The 21,491-nt window shown below is 41.0% G+C and overlaps 1 protein-coding gene across 1 annotated transcript in view; it reads left to right on the top strand.

Moving 5' to 3' along the window:
• Positions 1-21,491, top strand: part of LOC134859875 (LIM and calponin homology domains-containing protein 1-like) — a 74,948-nt gene that overhangs the window by 9,433 nt on the left and 44,024 nt on the right. Inside the window, 2 exon segments of the mRNA XM_063876621.1 lie at positions 18,438-18,508; positions 21,383-21,452. Coding sequence (XP_063732691.1) covers positions 18,438-18,508; positions 21,383-21,452 — 141 coding nt within the window.

Genomic DNA, 21,491 nt, shown 5'->3' on the forward strand with positions numbered 1-21,491 from the left:
GAGTTTTGGGGTGATTTAAAACCTTTGAGGAGAGATGGGGGCGGTTCCTTATCCATGTGTTTTCACTCCTGACTCTTTAGTATTAGTATTCAGCTAAAACCATTAGCCGTTATTTCCATGACAATAAGCGTCTGCATTTGATATTTTCTCACGTTTTCCATTCTTGCTCTTCTTTCCCTTCTCGCCACAATTGTCTTTGTGCCTATCTTGCACAACATTAGAATGAAGAACATCACACTTGATATACAAGGTTGCTCTTGGGACTGAGATGTCAACTGCGAAAACTATATTGCCTTGGAAGAATGAATACGGCTTAAACATGTTTATCTATCGGGTCCTAAATGTGGATTCTCACCAATCCGTTTGTTTTTTGGGAATCACTATAATAAAGAGGGGTCTTGTTCTCGAGTGAGGGAACAATGGAGCGTGAGATGGGCCGGAGAATCGGAGCAGCGGGAGCGGCACTGCAGTCGCTTTACCGCACCGTTGTGACGAAAAGAGAGCTGAGCCAGAAGGCAAAGCTCTCTGTCTACCGGGCCATCTTCGTTCCTACCCTCACCTATGGTCATGAAGGATGGGTCATGACCGAAAGAACGAGATCGCGGATACAAGCGGCCAAAATGGGATTTCTCCGCAGGGTGGCTGGCATCTCCCTTAGGGATAAGGTGAGAAGTTCAGTCATCCGGGAGGGACTCGGAGTAGAACCGCTGCTCCTTCGCGTTGAAAGGAGCCAGTTGAGGTGGTTCGGGCACCTAGTGAGGATGCCACCTGGGCGCCTCCCTAGGGAGGTGTTCCAGGCACGTCCAGCTGGGAAGAGACCGAGGGGTAGACCTAGGACCAGGTGGAGGGATTATATCTCTTCACTGGCCTGGGAGCGCCTTGGAATCCCCCAGTCAGAGCTGGTTGATGTGGCCAGGGAAAGGAAAGTTTGGGGCTCTCTGCTGGAGCTGTTACCTCCGCGACCCTGACGGAAAAGCGGGAGAAGATGGATGGATGGATGGACTATAATAAAGATTTTCAATTTATTTCCCAGAAACGCTGATCCCCAACTTAAAATGTAAGGTGGTCCCATCGCCAGTTGCATGTTTTGAATATGTGCACTTATCAATCTGCATCTGTCAAGCTGTCCCCATTGATAATTAAGTGTAATTGACAGGGTTTAAACCACATCCCCATAAATGTATGTTCAGCAGATGTTAATTAGTAAACCTGTCCTTTGATTAATTCTAAATCAAGCACCTACACTCTCTGCATGAACTTGTGTAAAATACAGGGAGACTATAGACAAAAAATGATCGTCCTTCCTTTCCTGCCTTTGATTACTTTTTCTTGGGCTGGGAAATTGGAAATGGCCTAACTTTGTTTACCAACTACTTTACCAGCTTACCATTAAACTGAAATCTATTTTGTTTGAGAATGATAAAATACTGAAATGAATTATAACCCACATCCAAGCATCTACATAGGTTTGATTTGATATGCTGTACTTGGTGTGAAGTTGGAAATGTATGAGACAAGCCTTTGGCACAGTAGATCATTTATGTGTTTTGATACCAGTGGCAGCAATCACAAGGAGAACAGAAGAAGAATTGGGTAATCAGTAATGAAACAACCATGACTGAATACATAAATGGCTCCACCTGCTGTCCAGAAACTCTAACCTCATTGACTGAACTTCTGAACTTCAGACTGTAGAGAATGGGAAAGAACCAACAAGAAATTCATTCAAATTCTTATTGTAACTGCTTTTTAATCTAAAGTAATTGTACACATCATTGCACCTTTTTATATACGGTAAAAAATAATGCCACCCTTCTGTCAGCTTTGGCAACCAAAAGCTGCTGGCTAGTTACAAGTCTGGCAACCAGTTTTTACTTTCAGTTGTGTATTGTTTGTGGCTGCAGCCCGGCGTGGCCAAAGCCAGGGTGAAGGGTTCAGATTTCCACTGGGCTCCACCGTGCTGGAAAAACAAGCAGTCGCTGTAGCGAAGGATAAAAGCTTCCTCTAAGTGGCATATGTTTGACTTGTACAGTAGAAGTACTGTTCTGTCTGACGGCAGCAGGTCAGCATCTGTGTAGCAGCAGCGGCAGCAGCGCAGCAGCAGCAGCAGCAGGAAGAGGGTCAACAACCAGCATTAGGCCAGCCATTCAATTCAGGGAGTCTATTTGTCAATTGTTGGTAACAATTTAATTGTGATTGGCATTTAGCAATTCTTAGAGTTCCAACTCTAATGTCCAATATAGACTTTTCAAAACGCCAATCAGTGATAGGGAGCCCACTATTGGGTATTACATCCAAAAGGACATTTGATTCATTCTGTTCTTATTGCTGTTTTCTACTTGGAGTTGTTTACATGGAATTTAAGGTGGCTTACTAGTGACCATGCTTAACCAACATAATCAACTAAGTTGAGCAATTGTAGTGGCCATTAAAAAGTGCTTGATCAAAACACAATCAGTTGATCTGATTCTGATTTACTGCATTTACTCCTTCTTTATTTAAACCTATGATGCAGAGGCTTATCTTACACTACGGTTCTCTTGAGTGCTGTTATCCCCATCATCGGTAGCAGGGGATAAACTCTAATCTTGACTAATCTAGCCAGCTGCACCTACCTTTTTTGGGCAACTATGACAGCTCTCATGGGTGGCCAGATTCCAACTTTGACACTATCAGTAAAGGGATTTAAGAAACGTATCCTTACGAATTACTTGGATACTGTGACATTTAATGTTGACATTCTTGTTAAGTAAAGGAGAAAACAGCGGTTATTGCTGTATATCATTTATCTGGGTCAAATATAAGATGAGATCAAACTTTAGTGGTTCCTCTTGATTCAAAATCAGGAGAATCAAAAGGTTCCAGACTCTTTCAAGATACATTAACTGGTCGATTAGAAATGTTCCACGTATATGTATACTAGACTGACAGCTGGACTTTGGAGCTCAGCTTGAATTAGCCCAAGCAGAAATGTAGCTTTAACATTACTGGACAGTCTACCCGTGAGAAGATGAGCTAGTGAAATCACTAGGGGTGGGAATCAGCAGGGTCCCCACGATATGATACTATTGTGATACTTAAGCCACGATACGATAGTATTGCGATTCTAACATATGTTGCGATTCGATTTATTGCACATTTCTGATTTCTTTCTCACTCATCTTTGTTTTGACTAACTTCCTGCCAATCCTGCTGACTTTACCCATGGCCATGACCACAGAAAGAAAAAGCTCAGCACCATCTAGTGGATTGAAAAGCAATTGTTACCACTATTAAAACAAGTACAAATGAAAAAATTCAAAATTCCGAGAATGTTTGAGACATTTCAAAATTCACATAATTTCTGCAAAGTTTCAAAATTCCCAGAATTTCCGGAAAATTCCAAATTATGAGAATTTCTGAAAGTTTCAAAATTATGAGAATTTCTGAAAGTTTCAAAATTATGAGAATTTCTCAAAAATTTTCCAAATTATGAGAATTTCTGAGAAAATGTCCAAATTTTGAATTCCTTTCCTTTATCTGTGTCAGCTCTTGTAGAAAGTGTGTTGCTATGATTACGTTTACCATATAAATTCAATCAAAGTGGTGGTCGGGAAGATGAAATCAAACGTTTACAGTAGTTCAGCTTAGGTTGTTGTATGTTAGACCAACACATTCAGACTCTGTATTTAATGGTAATTTTCACATTGTGCGCTCAGCAATAGACTGGTAATGATCTCAGTGATATAATCAGTTATTCAAACAGCCACTAAGCAATTTATGCAATGTGAGCAAAGCCTAAGCTTCAATCAATGATCCCCTCCAACATTTTAGCCACAATAGCTATTGCAAAACTATTCAGACTTTGCAAACTAACTTAAGTAAATTCTCTTTTCCAAAGCTTATTCCAACACTAATGTTAATCCTCAGAGCCTGACCTGATCAGTCATCAGTCCATCGCATATTTCTCACAAGTATTTGCAAGTGTCCTGGCGTCAGGTGTAGGCATCATGAGTAATATGACTAAGGAGTGTCGGCTTTTGGTTTACATCATCCTAAAATGCAAAGCATATCTTAATCTTAAAAATAAATTCCTCTTCAAATCTGCTAAGAAGCTTGCTTACATTTTAACGCATTTGAACATTTTTAGGGTTTAGCAGTTCCAATCCTACAATGTTGTGTTCTTTGGTATCTATTTTATGTTACTTTACATTCTGTTACATGGATAGATTCAAGACAGTCGTGTTTTTGTGCAATGCTGTGGGTTTGTCCTCATTCTTCCTAACGTTGTCATTTGAATTTGTGTATATGTTGTTGCATGCTATCTTCAAGTTCTTTTTTTTTTTAACGTTGTTTGCCATGCATCTTAATCTTAGAGTTGCAAGGTAAATCAACGTTGTAAGCTCTCAGTTTGCTGCTTTGGTTGGTTTTTGTAGGTCTTCTGAAACTCAATGTAATGAGTTTATATAAGCATCCTGGCAGGCAGTCGTTTTTTGCAGATCACCTCTTTCTCTAAGTAAAAATAATAATCCCTCTGAAATGCATTAATTAGTTGGCAGATTAATTGAACATAATAGTTTGTTGCAATCCCAGTAGACTGAATAGTCTGAGAATGATGGTAAACAACACTGTATCACCTCCACTGCCATTTCTGAAGAATTCAGACTTTAAAGCCTGGCTGTAAGATATGTTATTAGTCCTGGAATTCTTTCTTTAAAATCCTGAACCCCTGGGGAGAGGTACAATAGCAGGATTTCTGTGCATTTGGGGTAAGGAAAGCCTGGCTCCATACTTCCTTTTCCTAATGGGTGTTCAGTGATAACTTGGACTGACAGATGCTCATGTTCCCAAGGTTGACAGCGGGGCTTAGCCTTGGGAAACTGTCAATGAACAGGGATTCCTTTTAAGGTCCACTTAAATATTTAAGAATTTGAATCCTTAATTTGGGATGGAGGCGGAATTTCCAAGCTTTACATGATAAGTCAGGCAAAGCTATAATGACTTTAGTGTCCTCCAGTGACGGCATCTATCCAAGACATCCACTTGCAATAACACACCTTAAGCTGACTAGCTCATCTTATTGCATTATGGTATTGGTTCACTATTCCAGATACAGTGCGTGTATGGCTACAGTTTACACATTTGGTCTTGATTCACCTGCCCAATTATAAATAGTGTCTTTAATTCACTCATAATGCTTACCATGTCTAAAATGAAGTTTGCATAATGTGATTTGAATCCATAGTCTTGGTAGTTTGGTACTACTTTTTTAGATGAACCGCATGTATCCTATGTGTACAGTATGTGCATCTCTAAGAGCATTTCTTGTTTTATTGTGAATTCATCTTAAATATTTCTGAACTTTATACCATTGATAACGTCTCATTGTGTAGTTTTGCAATGCCAGGAGACTGTTTTGTTTGAGATGTATTGGAAACCAAGGTATGGGACTCTGTGGATTTGCATCTGAAGATGTTACAGCATGATTACACGACAGGCCCAAGAGTGTCCAACACCTGTGAGAGCAGAAGCCTTTGTAGACTCTCTGATTAACCTGCATTGTGGCCAGTGTTGACACAGTATGTCAGTGAAGCTCCTGATTAGCTTGGTTGAGGGCAGAGCTTTGTAATGAGGAGAGAGGAGGGCATGTCTGAACGTGTTCACTACAAAGCATCTTATCACACTGAAAGTTTAGAAAGGTTGTTATTTGTTTTGGCTCGCGGACAATCCTCTCTGATGAATCCTTGTCTTATCATCCTTCTTGTATTGACTCAAATATAGTATCTGTTGCCGGGATACTGTGCTGAGCATTGAGGACGGTGCACTTCACAAGCACACTGTGCCAAATGTTATTGCTCACCGCCAAGAAAAATCACACTTCACTAATTTCAATGAGCTTGGAGCTACAGCTCTGTTTCCATGGGAGTGCATATTGGCTGGGGAGATCCTGTGATTGAATATAATTGCAGCAATTGTCAATGATGCTTATCCCGTACCTGCAGTAATTGGTTGAAGACAGTGGTCTGGTGAGAATACTAATCATGATACAAGTCCCAATCTCCCAGTAACAAGTTGTACTTTGACCTTACTACTTCACTCTGCAGGTAAACAGCAGAGCAACGGGGAATCAGCTGAGTTGCTGTTAAACATTTAGTTTGAATTTCAAAGTTTGCTTCTAAAATTGAGAAAGTGTATTTTGTTTCATTTCTGATTTATTACCTCATGCTAATGTGTTGCAGTGCTGAGGCTGTATGAACATTTATTTATTTATTTCCAATGCCAATATACAAAGGCTGATTATAAAACAAAAATATTAAGGATAAGTCCAACGTTAACCAAGAAACTAGACTTTATGAACCCCCCCCCCCAAAAAACAAGGAATAAAAGAGTTTTAGTGCACTTATCAACCACATTTATTGGCAGTTAGCATGTCCTTGTTTCTGAGAGACTAACATTAATGATGTAAATGAAATGGCCTTCCCTGTTGAAGTACAATAAGGAAAACCGAATTGGCCTCCTCAGTGCAGTCATTTGCTTTTGCCTTTTGTCTCAAAATAACATAAATTGGTGCCATCAATCGCTCTAACACTAAAAACGGCTAATTCCATGGAGAAGTAATTCTATTACGAGTTCTACAGAACGAAAAAAAGACATGCCACTTTTCCTATAAAAAGAAAAAGTTGAAATGAGCTCTTTTTGTGCAAAGTAAAAGGCTCCTTTTAAAACGTGATCCAACACTGGCGTTGAGGTGTCATTCCCAGCAGGTCACGACCGGGGCGTCTGTCTGTCTGTCCTTCTGACTGTGACTGCATCTGTGGCCGCTGGCTGGAGGTCGCCCTCAGCCTCATGGAAACTATAGCAGGCAGGATATTAGGGACTAGTGGAGGCCCCTGGAAAAGCCCTGCTGTTAAGGCAGCTTAGCTCGGAGAGCTGGTGTCAACACGGGGGCTCTTTGTTTCTGATCTTGCTGAGCTGTGGGGGGTTGTCACAAAAATCCTGGTTGGTATGGGATGTATGGAACGGTAAGGTATTTCTGAGGGCTACATTCGTTAGTTATTGTGTAAAACCGGAAACCACCGCAGTTTGGTTGTTTTTGATCTACGTAGACACACCCAGGATTCTTATTTGTTGAAGGTGTTATCTCGTAATATATTCATTGCCATACTACCTATTCATACAGTAGACATCCATCATGGGCCACTGTGTTTGATAAACTTAATCCTTACACTTCACTTCCTGTGTCCCATTTCACTAAAATGAAATTGTGCTTGGATGAGCTGGGTCAGTAGAGTGGGGTTTTGTAACCTCACACTCAGAGTAATGGCTAAAGCTAAAGAGGTGGCATTTGTGCCACTGAGGGAAGTTCAGCAGACCCTGGAGAGTGCACTGAGCATGTGTGTCTGTGCACACACACATCTCTTCAAGCCAGTGTGAGGCGACACAATGAAAGCCCTGTGTGTCCCTGTCCCACCATACTGGTCTCCAGGTCCTCTAAAGGGACATTGTTGGTGAGATCAGACAGTTTCCTTGCACCACAGTCCTTCCTTAGCAGCTATTTTCCTGGTCGCAGAACTGCGCTACATAGAAAGCAGAGGGTTGCCAAACTTTACAGACCCAAACCATGGCGTGTATAGACGTGACACAGTGATGTACCTCTCTCACACTGACGGGACTACGACTATTCAGTCATAATGAATTATTTATTTCATTTTCAAAAACCCAACTGTCATGACGTTTGTTAATTTCTTTCCTCCTGTATACAAACCGAAATGTTTGGATCTAGTGGCTGCATCTTTCAGCCCCTCTACCAATCCTGCTCATACACACTTGCATGCAGAGACGGTAAGTGACTTGGCAGACAAGTCCCAACCGTCAGCATCACCTTGAAGCTGAATCAGGACAAAGTAATCAACTTCGGCCTGCCACTCATTCTGCACTTTTCACATGTGGCCATATTCAGGTGCCTTTGTCTTTTCTTAGCACAATTCAGCCTCTGAGTTTCATCCAAATATTGATACATTTGAACAACACTTCATTTAGTTTTCTGATACTGTATTGATTCACAAAAACACAATATTTTTAATCAATAGTTTTCACGCCAGGTTTTGTGGGGGGCAGTCTCTCAGATTTAATAAATTATTATCACTCTGCCAGATTCTTTCAAATACATGGCCAGGTTCCCTTCCCTCCATTATTCCAAACAGCCAGTCTATCCAAATGCTAAACACTCCTTAATTTCCCTTCACGTGGACTCAAGGCCCGCCAAACCAGGAAGAGAATGGGGGAGAAAAACATGGGAGGGAATGGGGTTGGACGTGAGTAGCTCCAATAGGGGCCAGTAGTGGGGTTAATCCACAACCCAAACATTGTTCCATCATCTAATCAGGCTGGAAATGGGACGGACTGGCTGGAATACTAACATTTAGCTTAGGGCTAGGCCATTTCAGGCGCAGGAAATTTGGCTTGTATAATCAGAGGAGCTTATCAAGAGTCGAGGGGAGCGGGAGGCATACAGGAGGGAACAGGGCGTCTGAATTCAGACCGTTTAAGCTCTTAGCAAAACAAGTTTGGGAGCTGACTCCTCTGCCTGAATACCGGGTGAACTATTTGAATTCAGAGAGCGTTTGTTACTCATACTCCGAGGCTTGTTAGTGAAGACAGGAACTACATTTTATTTTGAACTTTCAGAGGTTTTCTGCACTACTTTGGTGCTTCTGGCAGTCCAACCTGGCCTTATTCACTGAATATTTAACAGCCTGGGGCGAGCCTTTGTATGGATGGCACAGTCTGGCATGTGAATGGCTGCAGTGAGGGAGTGTGTGGCACATTGCTAAGCTGTTTTAGCCTCAATGACTCAATGACATAATGTGAAAGACACTGTTGTAAAGAAAACTTCTCATGCTGCGGGTTCAGTTGATCCGACTACTTGACAACAGCTAGAGGGATAATACACATTTAAAAATGTGGCAGTTGATGTCACGTCGTCAATCAATTGAGAAGTTTTATACCGCCATAAAACGTGTGGCATGTTATGATAGTAAGGCAAAGTAAAAGTCTTTAAAGTTAACTGCTGTACAAACTTTGATACATCACCTGTAAAATATATGAAGCCTTTGCATCACTTAAGTGTTTTATTATATATGTTAATCTATAGAGCCAATACTTTCCAACCTTCAAATATATTTCCTAGCTCTTTCTTGAGCGTTGAATCCTGCATCTGTATTTTCCTATAAAGACAGGAAGTGAGGATGATAAAGAGATACAGCTTGACATGAAATGGCTATGCTTCATTCATCAGATGTTTGAGAGCTTCCTCAAATGATGAGTTTGTTAACATCGGCTTCAGGCCATTCGACTTTTCATCTTTCATGTGTAAGGAAGCAGACCGCAAGAGCCAAACCTGGAAATCTAACGAAGGTCAAAAGCTGCTGGGAAATCCATTGAGAATAACTGAAACATGAAAAAAAACAAGCAAACTTTGGTGGCTAAAATCAACATTTTGCAGATGATTTTATACATTATACGAACTTAAGCACTAATCTTGTTATATTTTAGTAACTTTTGTAAAGGAGTGCAGACATTCAGCTCCTAGATGTATGACACTGAAAGCTTTTCACCTGAAGAAAAGCTTTTTCCTCCTGCGCCAATATTTGTAACGCCCTTCTCAATTGTTTCCGGTAATGTACTGTACCTATATAGTTGGCTGGAAAAAGTTGAATTTATTTGTTATTTGTCATATTTCCCGATACCGTGAAATAGGACAAAGCAGTTTCATGCAAAGTTTACCTTGCCGTACCCTTCCAACAGCACCTCTCGCATAGTTTCTAATTGACATCATGTGTTTAACTGTCATGGCATCCGCTGACACTGTGTGTTTACGGTTTGATTGATCGTGGAAAGATTAAGAAAGAATGCATCTTCACAAGGACCTTTTTAAAAGTGATTCACAACATACCAGGATGACATGTATCAATAGCACATTAGCAGACGCTTGTTCAACATGGCTAAAATCCCTGACTGAGAGACACAAATAGAGAAAGGTTTGCCCCTAAGCATTGAAGTTTGACCTTCTGGTTTGGTGTCTGATTGAAGCATTGTTGATGGGATGTATAAAATGGCATGGGTCTTTGTTTTAAAAGCTCCTTATAGCATTGATATTTAGTAATTGGGGAAATGTGTGTGTGTGTGTGTGTGTGTGTGTGTGTGTGTGTGTGTGTGTGTGTGTGTGTGTGTGTGTGTGTGTGTGTGTCTTCCTTGTAACCATGAGCAGGTTACACACTGTTTTGCTTGCAGCAGTGCGTGGGGTTGATAAGAATAAGTGGTTTGTGTAAAGCTTCATATTCAAACTTACTGTGACCCTGATCAGTGTTGTGACAGCATCAGTATCAATTATTGAAGAACAGAACATCGATTATATCAGCAATGTATAATATTCTTGAAAAACACATGATACAGCTTTCATCTGTAAGGCTGCCGGCCCTCATGTGGTGTTTTGGCTTTGAGAGCGGTTAACTGAATAGAAAAATCATAATATTCCTACCCTCTCTTTAGATAATGTACATTTGGAAAGATGCTGGCATAATCGAGATTGCAACACAGGTCTATCTTACTGTGACACGCCCCTGTGTTGCATTAAGTGTTAATTACGCTGTCAAAAGTGTGATCACGGACCCAATTAGTGTTTGCAGAGAAGTTTGATAACTTCAAAGTTTGTATTTTTTGATTAACTATCTTTTCCATCCTCTTTCCATAGTTTAATTTTTAGAATTGTCCACACTGTCTCTCAGTTTGTGCTAAAATAATGGCACATTTTCATCCATTAAATAAAGGTCTATCGCGTCGAATTGAAGTAAAGGGAATTCAGCCACATATGGAGCAAACTTCTGGGTGGTCTCCAGATCCACAGTGTGAACACTAACAGCAGACGGACATTCATTCAGAGCTCATCAGATGATAGACAGTGGGCGGCTCTCCAGAGAGGAAGGTGTGACATTGGAAACAGCTCGGCCCTGGGGAGATGTGTCCCTGCAGGATGCTGCAGCGGACAACCCAGCAGTCCCTGGAGTGCTGTTATTTCACAGTTTCTCATTAAGCATGGAACTAACCATGAGTTGTTTTTATTATTTCATAGGTTTGTGTCATTACAGTGACTTCTTTGTGTATTTGAGTTATATTAAAATGTGTTTTTGACTGCTGCTGTTCTGCAGAACGTAAATTGTCAATTATGTTCAGGTATTTAGAATTTAGTGTATTTTTCTACATACCCTGTAGGATGTTTAACGTTAGTAAAACTGTCCTGTAGCCTGGGGTCCATGGGTTTAATCCCAACACTTCTATTTATCATTAACTTTTCTTGGTAAGAAAAAGACAACAACATACCTTTCATAATACTTGAATGCAGTTTAACCAGCTTTCGGTGAGTATCAGCTGACGGCTACAGTCGAACATGCAAATATAATGTAGCTCTGATCAGATGAAAGCAGTGCGTTTTGCGGAGTAGGAGCAATACATGAGTAATCGGGGGTTGTGTAAGGTTTCCCACGCTAGATGACTATCACAGGATCCTCCATGGGCCTGGGAACATTTGTGCTTTTCTGACTAAAATGAGAAAGCAAATAGAAAAGTGGCTGTTTAGATAATTTAGATAATGGAACTAGAGGGAGATAATGGAGCCTGTATCTCCTCACATTCTTCAAAAATATCAAAGACATCAGTAAACTGCTGTGAACCGTGTTTACAGTGTCAACTCTGGCAAACAGTCTGCTTATCTGGTCGTGTTCACTTATGTTCTCTCTACACACAGCGTTGGATTTTATAGTCCCATGAATTTGTGTTTAATGCATCTGGCTCACATTGCACACTTCTTTATGCCATCCTTTCCTTTTATTGTGCTCTCCATGACTACAAATCAACATAATTCATTGCTGCTGACTGCTGCGTGTGGTTGGCACATGTGAAATAGTAAACTTGTGGTTATCCAAACACATCTTGCATAACAGTCTGTCCCACACATCATTTAGTGAGAAAATGATGGGATGGTTTGGTTGCTGAGTGCTTTTTAAATTAGCATTCGGTCATTTAATCTGACAGAGGTCATAATTTATGTTCTTCCTGGTGGTCTTTTTGATATTTAGCCATTACACATTAGTTTTTGTCTATGAAACATGGTCTATCACAACAGACTGAGCCTAAATAGAGATCTGTCATCAGAGCAGTGTGTAAACATTCCCCTCAGAAACTGTGGTCAGACTCTGGGGTTGCACAGTTGCGGTCCAGTGCAGATTCCTCTGTATAATACCAAGCTAATTATACTGTATTAGCTCTCATTACCTGTGATGATCCCTGTTTCAGAATACTCTTTTGTTCAGTGTCTCTGGCCTGTGCAGCGGCTCCAGCTCGGCACAATTGGTTTCAAACTTCCGCTGTTTCTTTTAGAGCAGTCTGTCATCTCCCGCCAAAAAGAAAAAGAGCGGTGTTTGTAGTCAACCTCCTGTAAACACACACTGACAACAAATGTCTATGCTGATGTGTTTGTAGAAGAGTGGGATCATGAATCTTTGACTGGTGATATTTGTATTGACTGACACAAACATAATCCACTTACATTTAGCTCCAGACTGTGAATGTGCCTATAAAGAATACTGGACCGGATCTCCTGGCGTCAGTGTCTCCAGATCAGTCTGACCTGTTGAACGGTGAGATCTGCAGCTGATTGTGCTCGTTTAGTGGTGATCTGCCATGCAGGATTCAGAAGCATGATCCAATATTAGCCCAAATCTTCTAAAAACCTCTGCTAATGCTGGAAACCACATGATGTCTGCAACAATTAGGCCTCAAGGAACATTTTCCAGCCCTACATTGGCCCCAGATACCTAAAGCACCTCAGTGTGCTCTCTGAAGGGAGAGTTAGTATGTAACATCATGTAGTACTGTATATACCTTGTGGCAAATACTGCTTGATATGGAGACATATTTATTTTTTACAATTGATTTGATCCTTTCAGGTATTATTTGATGATCTTTAGACTCCTGGTTTTTAAACATGAATAGTTGTGTCATTAAACACATACAAAGTTTGGTCTGAATGGTGAACATTGCTCATCCTGACTTCTTCGAATAGATTCTTTAGCATGACCAGCAGCACAAACCCAAATATCCTCAATTTTCAGAAATAGGAATTACAAAATAGCTGCAAACCTTTACAAATAATGAGCTGTTTCCAAATCATTCTCTGCGAATGTACCTGATTAACGAACTGATGACCAACTAAATGTTTCTGTCCAAATGTTATGTTGCCACGGATCTTGAACTTGTGTTTTTGTGCTCAAACTTTTTATTTAATGTTGAAGTGCTATCTCAGATCATCCCCTTAACTCCCAACCCTCCCCCAGTCTGTCCAACAAGATGCCAGAACACTGAGCACAGAGCAGACAGTCCAGAGTCACAATACCAGATCCCTGCTGTGGTTTCAGTGGTGGCATCTTTTAAATAGGTCTGAGTGGTTGATCGTTGGCAGATAACACTCCAGACCTTTGGCTGAACTTGTAGAAACTTAGTTTATGAGGACCCCCAGCGAGAGGCTGATGAACACTCAGATGTTACCAATTTTAGAAAAAATCCTGTTTCTTTCAAAGCCAATGACAAGATCTAAATCTTTTTTATTGATGATACAAACTTGGCAGTTGACTAAGAGTGTCTGTTCCAGAGCAGTGTTTTGTCTTGTCATGAAACAGTTGATTTACTGTAAAAGTAGAATGGTTTCATTGTTCAGGCTTTAGACGCCACACATCATGCATCAGCAGCGTTGTTTTTTTTCTATTCCCCTAACTCGGGTCATAAAGGTTGTATTACTGAATTACCATGGTGGACACTGTTGTTTTGTACTGTTATTTGGAAGCAGAAGCATTTACAGATTAAGCACTCTTGCCAAATTGAATTAACAAGATTATTGGCTGAAGGCCAGACTACGTGTGTACATAGGTTGTTGAACCTTGGGTGAGTTGGAGTCAGTCAGGATTATGCAACCCACTCAAGACAACATGTAAAGTAGGATGCTTTTGACTACAAAGGATGGTGTGGCATGGGAGCACATGTCTCTGTTTACCAGCCATAGAGCCGGCAGCTGTTTGACAGGCTGACAGCACTCGGCCCCGGGCCTTAAAATAGCTAGTCCTTTACTTCCTGAAGCCAAGGAAGTCTCAGACCTTGACTTATTGGTCGTTAATTTAGGACAGGTAGCCCCCCTCGAGGGCCTCTGCGATTACTGCTACAATGCTATATATCTGTTTTCATTGGCTGGCCCCCAGGGTGGAGGGATTGCCGTAGAATAGTTCAAACAGGAAGAGATCACTGATGGAAAACTCTTGATGTGTTGGTTTGCGGGAAATTGCTTCACCTTTTTCATCATTCTTCATGTGTTAAATTGTATTTTCTTGGTGGTTTTAATCCACTAAATTGCCTTTGAGTTGTGGTCCGCTGCCACATTTGACTGTAGAGGAGTCTCCTCTTATCACATTGATGTTTTATCTCTCAGAACATGAAAGCAATGTCTCCCGGGAGTTTTCACTTTTGTATATTTCATCAAAGCAGAAAAATAGTTTCACGCACTACTCCTTTCTCTGGGAAACATGACGTAGCAAAAGCAAAATATACTTTAAAGTTCATTCATTCATTTCTAAACAAACATACTGTAGACGTGCTTTCTTTTTGGATATCAAAGTGATGGTGATGGCCACTTTGGTCAGGAGTCCATGAGAAATACTTGAGTCTGGACATTAGTGTTTCCAAAGGGAAGGAAGTGAAAAGAGGGATAAAAAGCAAATCAGCAATGTTTGATTGTTTGTGGAACAACACAGGCGACGTTCCACTGAAAGCAACAAAGGCGACACATTCCTCTCTTTAATTGAGTCCCCTCATATGGCCCTGCGGTGCTTTGAGTTCAGATCTAGAAGTTTCCAGCATTTTCAGGATGCATATTTCCATTGAGGTGTGTGTCCAACTGTCTGCTTCATCATGCATGTGTGCTCTGCAAGTCCCTGGGCCAGTGTTCTGCTTTAAATAATATTAAACTCACACTGTACATTTTACGTTTTATATTCAATTTAATATTCCATTCTATACACACTTAATGTATATATAATATCCTGCTATATTTTGTCTAAATGTATTTATTTTATATTTAAAAATATATTCCGACGTGTAATTTTTCATTTTTTTAAAATGCTATTTCATTTCTATTGAGATGTTTCCATTTTTAATTGTATATTTGTAGTCTTTTAGTAATATAACGTCCTTATCTTAACTTACACCTAGTTTTGCAGTATACTGACAGAATTGGTACTATTTGAATGGTTGCTTAATGTAGGAACATAGGTGCTATTGAACAACAAATAAGCTTTAACTTAATTTAGAGACCTGAACCTGCGTCTTCTCCTGCACGTTACATTATTGAAAAAGGAACAAAAACCCTTCTTTTGTTAACACTTCTAGACCAAAAATGCTATAGAAATACAGTCAATTTACCGAATGTAACTTCCATGCCAAGATGTCCCCTCAACAAATCCTCTAAAAGGTGTTTATCTGAGTTAGGAAGGTAATTCTCCCCTGGAAGGTGCAAAGCCCACCAACCATCTGCCTCCTGATCTTAAGGTGGGTGAAATTGTGTTTCACTTCCGTCTAGTATGGTGGTTAGGCTATGTGTTCCCCGTTCACTCATTTGCTAAATTAAACATTTGCTTCTCTATTACCCAGTTGTCTCAAACTAAGGCCTCCCTCGGGTCAGTCAGGATTTTCAGGTGCACTTCAGCTCACTTACGACTCTAATGGGAGCCAAAGGTCTACATGATTCAAGGTCCTTAGCAGCTCTGTAGTCACTGCCAAGCTGCGCATCAAGATAATGAGGAAAAGTAGTCTCTGCCATTCCCCTGTCACAGCTAGAAGAGTAATCATTTACGTTAATGAACCCCAAAGGACAGAATATTAATTGACCTAACCTTAAACCTATCCAGCTGGAGGTTTTGGTCCACCAGTGGCCCATAAAATGCAACCATGTTTGGGATTTATTGAATATGGAAAAACAGTTTTAATATACAGACACAGATTTTTATGCGTCACGTCATTCATTTCCCTTATGAAATTAAAAGAATGAGCCGTTTCTGTGTTTTCAATTTGGAACCTGAACAATACCACCCGTTTCCATGAGTATTTCTCCAGATTTCATTTTCTTTCATAATGCTAATATTAAGACGGTGTCTGTCCTCGCCTGTTTTCCTGCACCTGGCTGCAGTCTGCCCTCAAAGTGTAAAGGTGGTGTCACAGTAATCTCTCCGTGTCAGGGTAGTGTGACACTTTAATCTTCCCGCTAACACTCGTACTCATCTACAGGGTCAGTGAACAGCTGACCTAGTTATTGGAGAGGCGGTTAAACCTTTCCTTAGTTAATAAACCGAAACCTGAAGTTTACTGTTTGGCAGGAGACTGTTCATGCTACAAAACAGAACAAGGTCATCCATCCCTAGCAATACGGATATTAACAGTCTTGTGACACATTTATTGAGGGACTCCCAAATTAAGGTCAGCTTCTTGGCTGCAGATATTTTTAAGCTTCAGATATAAGAGTATGTAGGCCATTTATTTTTATCGAATCAGAATGTGAACAAAAGCAGGGGACAATATTCTGTGATAACTCAGGGGTTGCTTTACATTCACAGTGAAGGCCTGGGAACGTGTTTGACTATAATCACGTTATTATGACTTAAGATCTTGAAATGTCATTTCTCTCTCTAAAATATTTATACAAAATGAGCTTCTTATTTCACAAACTTTTAGGTAGCAGATCTGGAGATTCATTTTAGCATTAAGACCAGTAGAAACAGGCGAGGGGTTTAAAAGGAGGGAGAAAATGACCAGGAATTATACTACTGCTCCGGCTGCTAACTGAGAAAAATGCATTTTCAGACTAGTCTGTTAACTAGTCATATGATGATTAGCAATCTCCCCAGGTATCAATAAAATATTCTGATTCTGAACTAATAATGGAAACCTCTAGCCTGGCTCTTTATGAAACTCCCTTTTAAACCACACTTTGTTGTTATTGCATTACAGTTTTCCCCATTAAACAAACTAGATTCAACATGTCAATTAGTGAGCTTTGAGTGCTTGTAGTCTTTAAATTAAACAATCTGCTCATTTCCAATTGAAGTGGTAGATGTTTAGTTTGAACAGATGATGCTTTTGTCCTTGAAGAGCAGATCCATTAACTGATTTCATAGAACATGGGTGGACCATATCATTTAGTTGTAGGCGGACTTATGGGCCTCACACTCAGATCTCGCACGTCACTTTGGTACCGGTCAAACCCAAAGCAAACAATGCCCTGCTGGTGGAGTAGGGGAAAGCAGTAATGCATACCTACCTGGCAGGCTACAGGGATTTATATTTGCCTCCTTCTTTTCCTTGTGCTTTTCTTTCTATCTAAGTCCCTAGTATCAAACACGACACTTCTCTGCTCCCCCCCAGCAGCAGGAATGACACCTACTGTCAGCTTCCTTGCTAACACACAGCAGTCCATCTCTTTTGTAACAGCTCCAGGCTCCCCGACGTGCCACGAAGCCGACAGAAACCAAAAACACAGCTGACCCAGACACTCCACATCTACACACTCTTTTTTTCCCCCACAGCTGTGCAAATAAATGTAAAAGAAGCTCTCAGTAAATGTAATCTTGTAATTGTTTTGGCCTCCAATCCAGCAGACCAAAGTCCACCCCCTCCCTCTCCCTTTTTTCATGACCAAATCCCTGACACTGACAAAAAAGTCTTGCAACAACCAATATTCTGGAGTGGGACACATTTTCCTGTGAGGCATACAGGCATTATTAAGATGCCCTGTCCAGTCGCATACATAAAGATCAGCAGAAGGTTATATGTAGAAACTGCCAATTTGGGATCAATTTATTTTGCTGTGACAAACCATTAGACGTTTCTGGAACCTGGTCAGATTTCCCACCATGGGTTTGTGTGCTGTACTTGAGTTGCTTTATTTGTCTACGGAGGCACACATGCCTGAAAATGTACTGTAAAGTCATGCAAATACATGCAAACCTGAGGCAGCCTCACAGGATCTGAGTAACTATCACCCATTAAATCCCCTGTCACAACACATTAGCCTGCCAGAGCCATTTGGTCAGGATGATTGCGGCTTATGTCAAGCTTGTTAGTGTTTAGTGCTGTTAACTAGAGAGGGACTTGATATACGGCCACGGCTCTTTGTGGACCATTCTCTGGATTTATCGCGAGGGGAAATACGTGAAAGGAGTGTTTATAAAGGTTGTTGGGCTGGTTTCTTGGTTTCTAAGTAGAGTGTTTGTCTGTAGACTTCAGATTCAGAGACTGACTTGTGTTTTTGATGGTGTGTGTTTTGTTGTTTTTTTTGCTAACTCACCCCTCTATTCTCTCTGTAGGCTGTGACAGGAAGATGTTTTGGTGACAAGGACTTCAGAGGCGGTTTGGAGAATGGGATACTGCTGTGCGAGTAAGTTCTCACTATATCTTATTAGTTTGCATCTGTCTCCTTTGCTTTCATCTTTATTAATCGTATTCATACACTTAATGACTACCTTTTTGTTTTCATTTACTTTTCATGAGATGATTTATCGTGTTCAATGGTCACTTTAAATGGGTGGAACATTGAATAAACCTCCAGTCCTGAGAGTGCAAAGTTCATCATCTCAAAGCTCACCAGCAGGTCAAGTCACCGGCCTTCTAAAATACATCTTAAAATGAAATGAATAGTTCTATCCTTCATGTAGGATTGTACTCTGCCTTTCTTGGCATTGTTACATTTTAGGAAAAGTCTGAATAGTTCAAATTAGGGCTGCGTACCGGTACGCAGCTGTACCGTGAAAATCCATTCGGTACAGGTCCAAAAAACCGGATCATGAAGTACCGGTACTGTACCGATATAAATTTACACCAAGTATATGCTTATTTTGTGACTGAAGATGCGTAAATCTTACCACAAAGACGAAAATTTAGCACTGGAAAAGCCGTACTGAAACTTGAAATCAGAGCCATCTTTGATTTGAGATCCTCTCGCCACAGTCTCACGAGATATTGCGAGAGCTTGGCTGATCCAGCGTTCTGATTGGTCAAAAAGACTCAAAAGCGGCCCCGGCCGTGGCGCAACTGGCTGGGGCACCTGCACCGCACGCCAGCGACCCGGGTTCGATTCCCGACCCGTGGTCCTTTCTGGATCCCACCCCGACTCTCTCTCCCACTTTCCTGTCACTCTCCACTGTCCTATCCGATTTAAAGGCAAAAAAAACCCATAAAAAATAACTAACTTTGTTGCTTTGTGTAATTTTGCCGCGTTAGTTAAAGGCCGCGGAGTGAATTTGTTTGTCATGCCACATGGGAAGACCAGTAAGGTCTGGGATCACGTAACAAAGCTTTCAGGGTAGGGCTGCGTACCTAAACGTAACATCAGGTACAGGTCCGCACCTGTACCTAAACCTCTGTACCTGTACCTGTACCTGATGTTACGTTTAGGTACGCAGCCCTAGTTAAAATCATACAATGTCTACGAAGAACATCAGGTTTCTTTCCGTACGTGCACTCGCTTGTTTCACTGTTGTCCGGCGATCAGAGAGACGGATGTCCTTTTCCATTTTCCTCACAGGAGGTACAGTGAAGTCTTTTCTGCCCCCTCATAATGAGGCGAGGTGCTAAAATGAGACTGAAAACACACAGACACTTCCTGCACATTCCTTTCAGACAAGTTCAGTTACACAACACCGTTTGTTGTGAATACAGGCGTCATCCAATTTAAAAGTGTCCCCACTGCTTTCGGAATTTCTGGAATATCATGAAACGTCTAGCTATTCCAGGCCCAGAACAAAGGCTTCCGTTCTTTTGATAAAAGAATCCATCTCATGCAGACAATTATGAATCAGGCTTTGATTAGAGGATGAATTGGCATTTTTTTTTTTGTTTAAAATGATCATTAAAAACTGTTGTTTCCAATTTAAGGTCTGCTATATCCTTCTGGTTTGCAAATGCAGTAACTTTGGGTTTTACACTGCGTTTAAAACCATCATCCTTGCATCCCCCCTTCATAGCGCTGCACAAGCAATTAGTCGAGTAATGCATGGAAATGGTTTCTGTGCAGCAGAGAGAGGTTTGTTTTGACTCTCACTACCTCCAAAAGAGAAGCACTCTACAACCTCTTCCTCTCTTCCCGAGGCGTCAGGAAGTGTGTTTGTCCTTGACATAGAAAAAAGATGATGTATTTATGCTGCCTGTGCTGTGTTTGTTTTGATTGTGTGTATTTAAAAACAGGAAACACTCTCATGCAACAACACAAACAACTGGGACAGTCTTTAGAAGACACAAATGGCCACACTCCCGCAAATAAGTGCGGAAAGCAATGTCAAATGACTTTTAGAAAAAGTCAATCTCAGGGGCAATGGGACCGTTTTGTAAACTGTACTGATGCTCCACGATCATACAGGGTGAAATAGAAGAAGAATAAATAGGTGGCTGAGTATAAAAGAATAAAGCAGACTGCAACATTATTCTGATAATGTCTTTCAAGAGTGGAAATATTGTCTTTCACATGGCCCACTCTCCCCACCTACACGTATTGTATGCGGCACTGAGAACACCCGGTTGTTGAAAGTTATTCTGGGATGCATACAGTACAGCAGGAAGTCTGATGTAGAGGCTGAAGGAAAGAGAGTTCACTAAAAGGTAAATTACAGCAGCTCATCCCCAAATACCTGCTGGAATGCCCTCAGCATCACAGGATGTCTAACACTGTAAGATGATCCCAGTGTGCAGCGCAGAGTCATTACAGTGCTTCCTCTGATGAGAACACACACAAAAGAGAGGAACTGGAGACAGAGGGGAAGCGGAGCGAGGGAAACTGTGACTTGTTCCCTGACTGACATGCTGTCCAGCGTTGTAGAAACATACTGTAAAAAAATAACCTTCTTGTTTATTTGCAAAGAGATTTAGGACGTACATCTTCACGTGTGTACTTCAGTGTTATATGAAGACTACTGGAACTATTTAACAGCTCCCAGCGGGGGAAGGAGACGCACCGATTCTCCTCTGTGATTTAGTATCTCAGTCGTTATAAACCTTGGGCCCACGCCACCATGGGACCCTCCGAAAATGTTTCTCTCTCCCCCTCCTCTTTTCTCCTAAGACAAACACACAGCTTCACACACTCTTTATCTCTTTGGCCTGCCGTTATTTCACTCGGCATGAGCCGGTTCTGAAAACACTTTGTGGAGCTTAATTTCAAATATTAAACAAAAAACTAATTTAAACAGACTTGCTTTTTGTTTTGATTTGATTTTAAATTCAACTTGTAATGTTTTCATCTCTCTGTTTTTTTTATTAGGTTGCTGAGCTCCATTAAACCCAGCCTGGTAAAGAAAATTAACAGACTTCCTACACCCATCGCTGGCCTGGTGAGTCCTCTTTCCTCCTGTGTCCTGAGCATTTCTTCA

The sequence above is a fragment of the Eleginops maclovinus genome, chromosome 23 (genome assembly GCF_036324505.1).
Source record: "Eleginops maclovinus isolate JMC-PN-2008 ecotype Puerto Natales chromosome 23, JC_Emac_rtc_rv5, whole genome shotgun sequence".
NCBI lineage: Eukaryota > Metazoa > Chordata > Actinopteri > Perciformes > Eleginopidae > Eleginops > Eleginops maclovinus.